Source organism: Aphanomyces astaci (assembly GCF_000520075.1).
Source record: "Aphanomyces astaci strain APO3 unplaced genomic scaffold supercont1.509, whole genome shotgun sequence".
Taxonomy (NCBI): domain Eukaryota; phylum Oomycota; class Saprolegniomycetes; order Saprolegniales; family Verrucalvaceae; genus Aphanomyces; species Aphanomyces astaci.
The window spans coordinates 4,855-5,242 of NW_009798772.1; the positions used below are offsets into that span (position 1 = coordinate 4,855).

General features: G+C 57.7%; 1 protein-coding gene across 1 annotated transcript; it reads left to right on the top strand.

Annotated features, from left to right (window-relative positions):
- Positions 1-99: 99 nt before the first annotated feature.
- H257_19347 (hypothetical protein) lies at positions 100-336 on the top strand (the record flags this gene model as incomplete). The annotated part of the gene is made up of 1 exon (XM_009848493.1): positions 100-336. A coding segment is annotated over one exon (237 nt), but the record flags the coding sequence as incomplete, so codon positions are not given.
- Between the last annotated feature and the right edge of the window lie 52 nt (positions 337-388).

Sequence of the window (388 nt, forward strand, 5' to 3'; positions counted from 1 at the left end):
CGTACCCGCGTTGAAGAGCCATCAACTGTCGGCCAACCCGCCAACCAATCAAATCTCCACCTCGTCGTGTGAGGTGCCACCTCACACGACGACGACAATATGGACAAGTGCCAAGTCGTAGTCGAGCACATTCGAAAGCACTCGTTTGGGGTTGGTCTGCCTGGCTCGAGTGACACTCGGGCCTTCTTACGAGTACAGCAAGATCGACTAGAACGAGCGTTGCAGCGCCTGAGCGCCGAATTGTACTCGACGTCGACGCATTTCGTACTGGAGTTGCTCCAGAACGCCGACGACAACGCGTACGCCCCACACGTGGCGCCCTGTGCCGAGTTTGTCGTGCGCGACGACGCGATCTCGTTCTTCTGGAACGAAATCGGCTTCCAAGCGT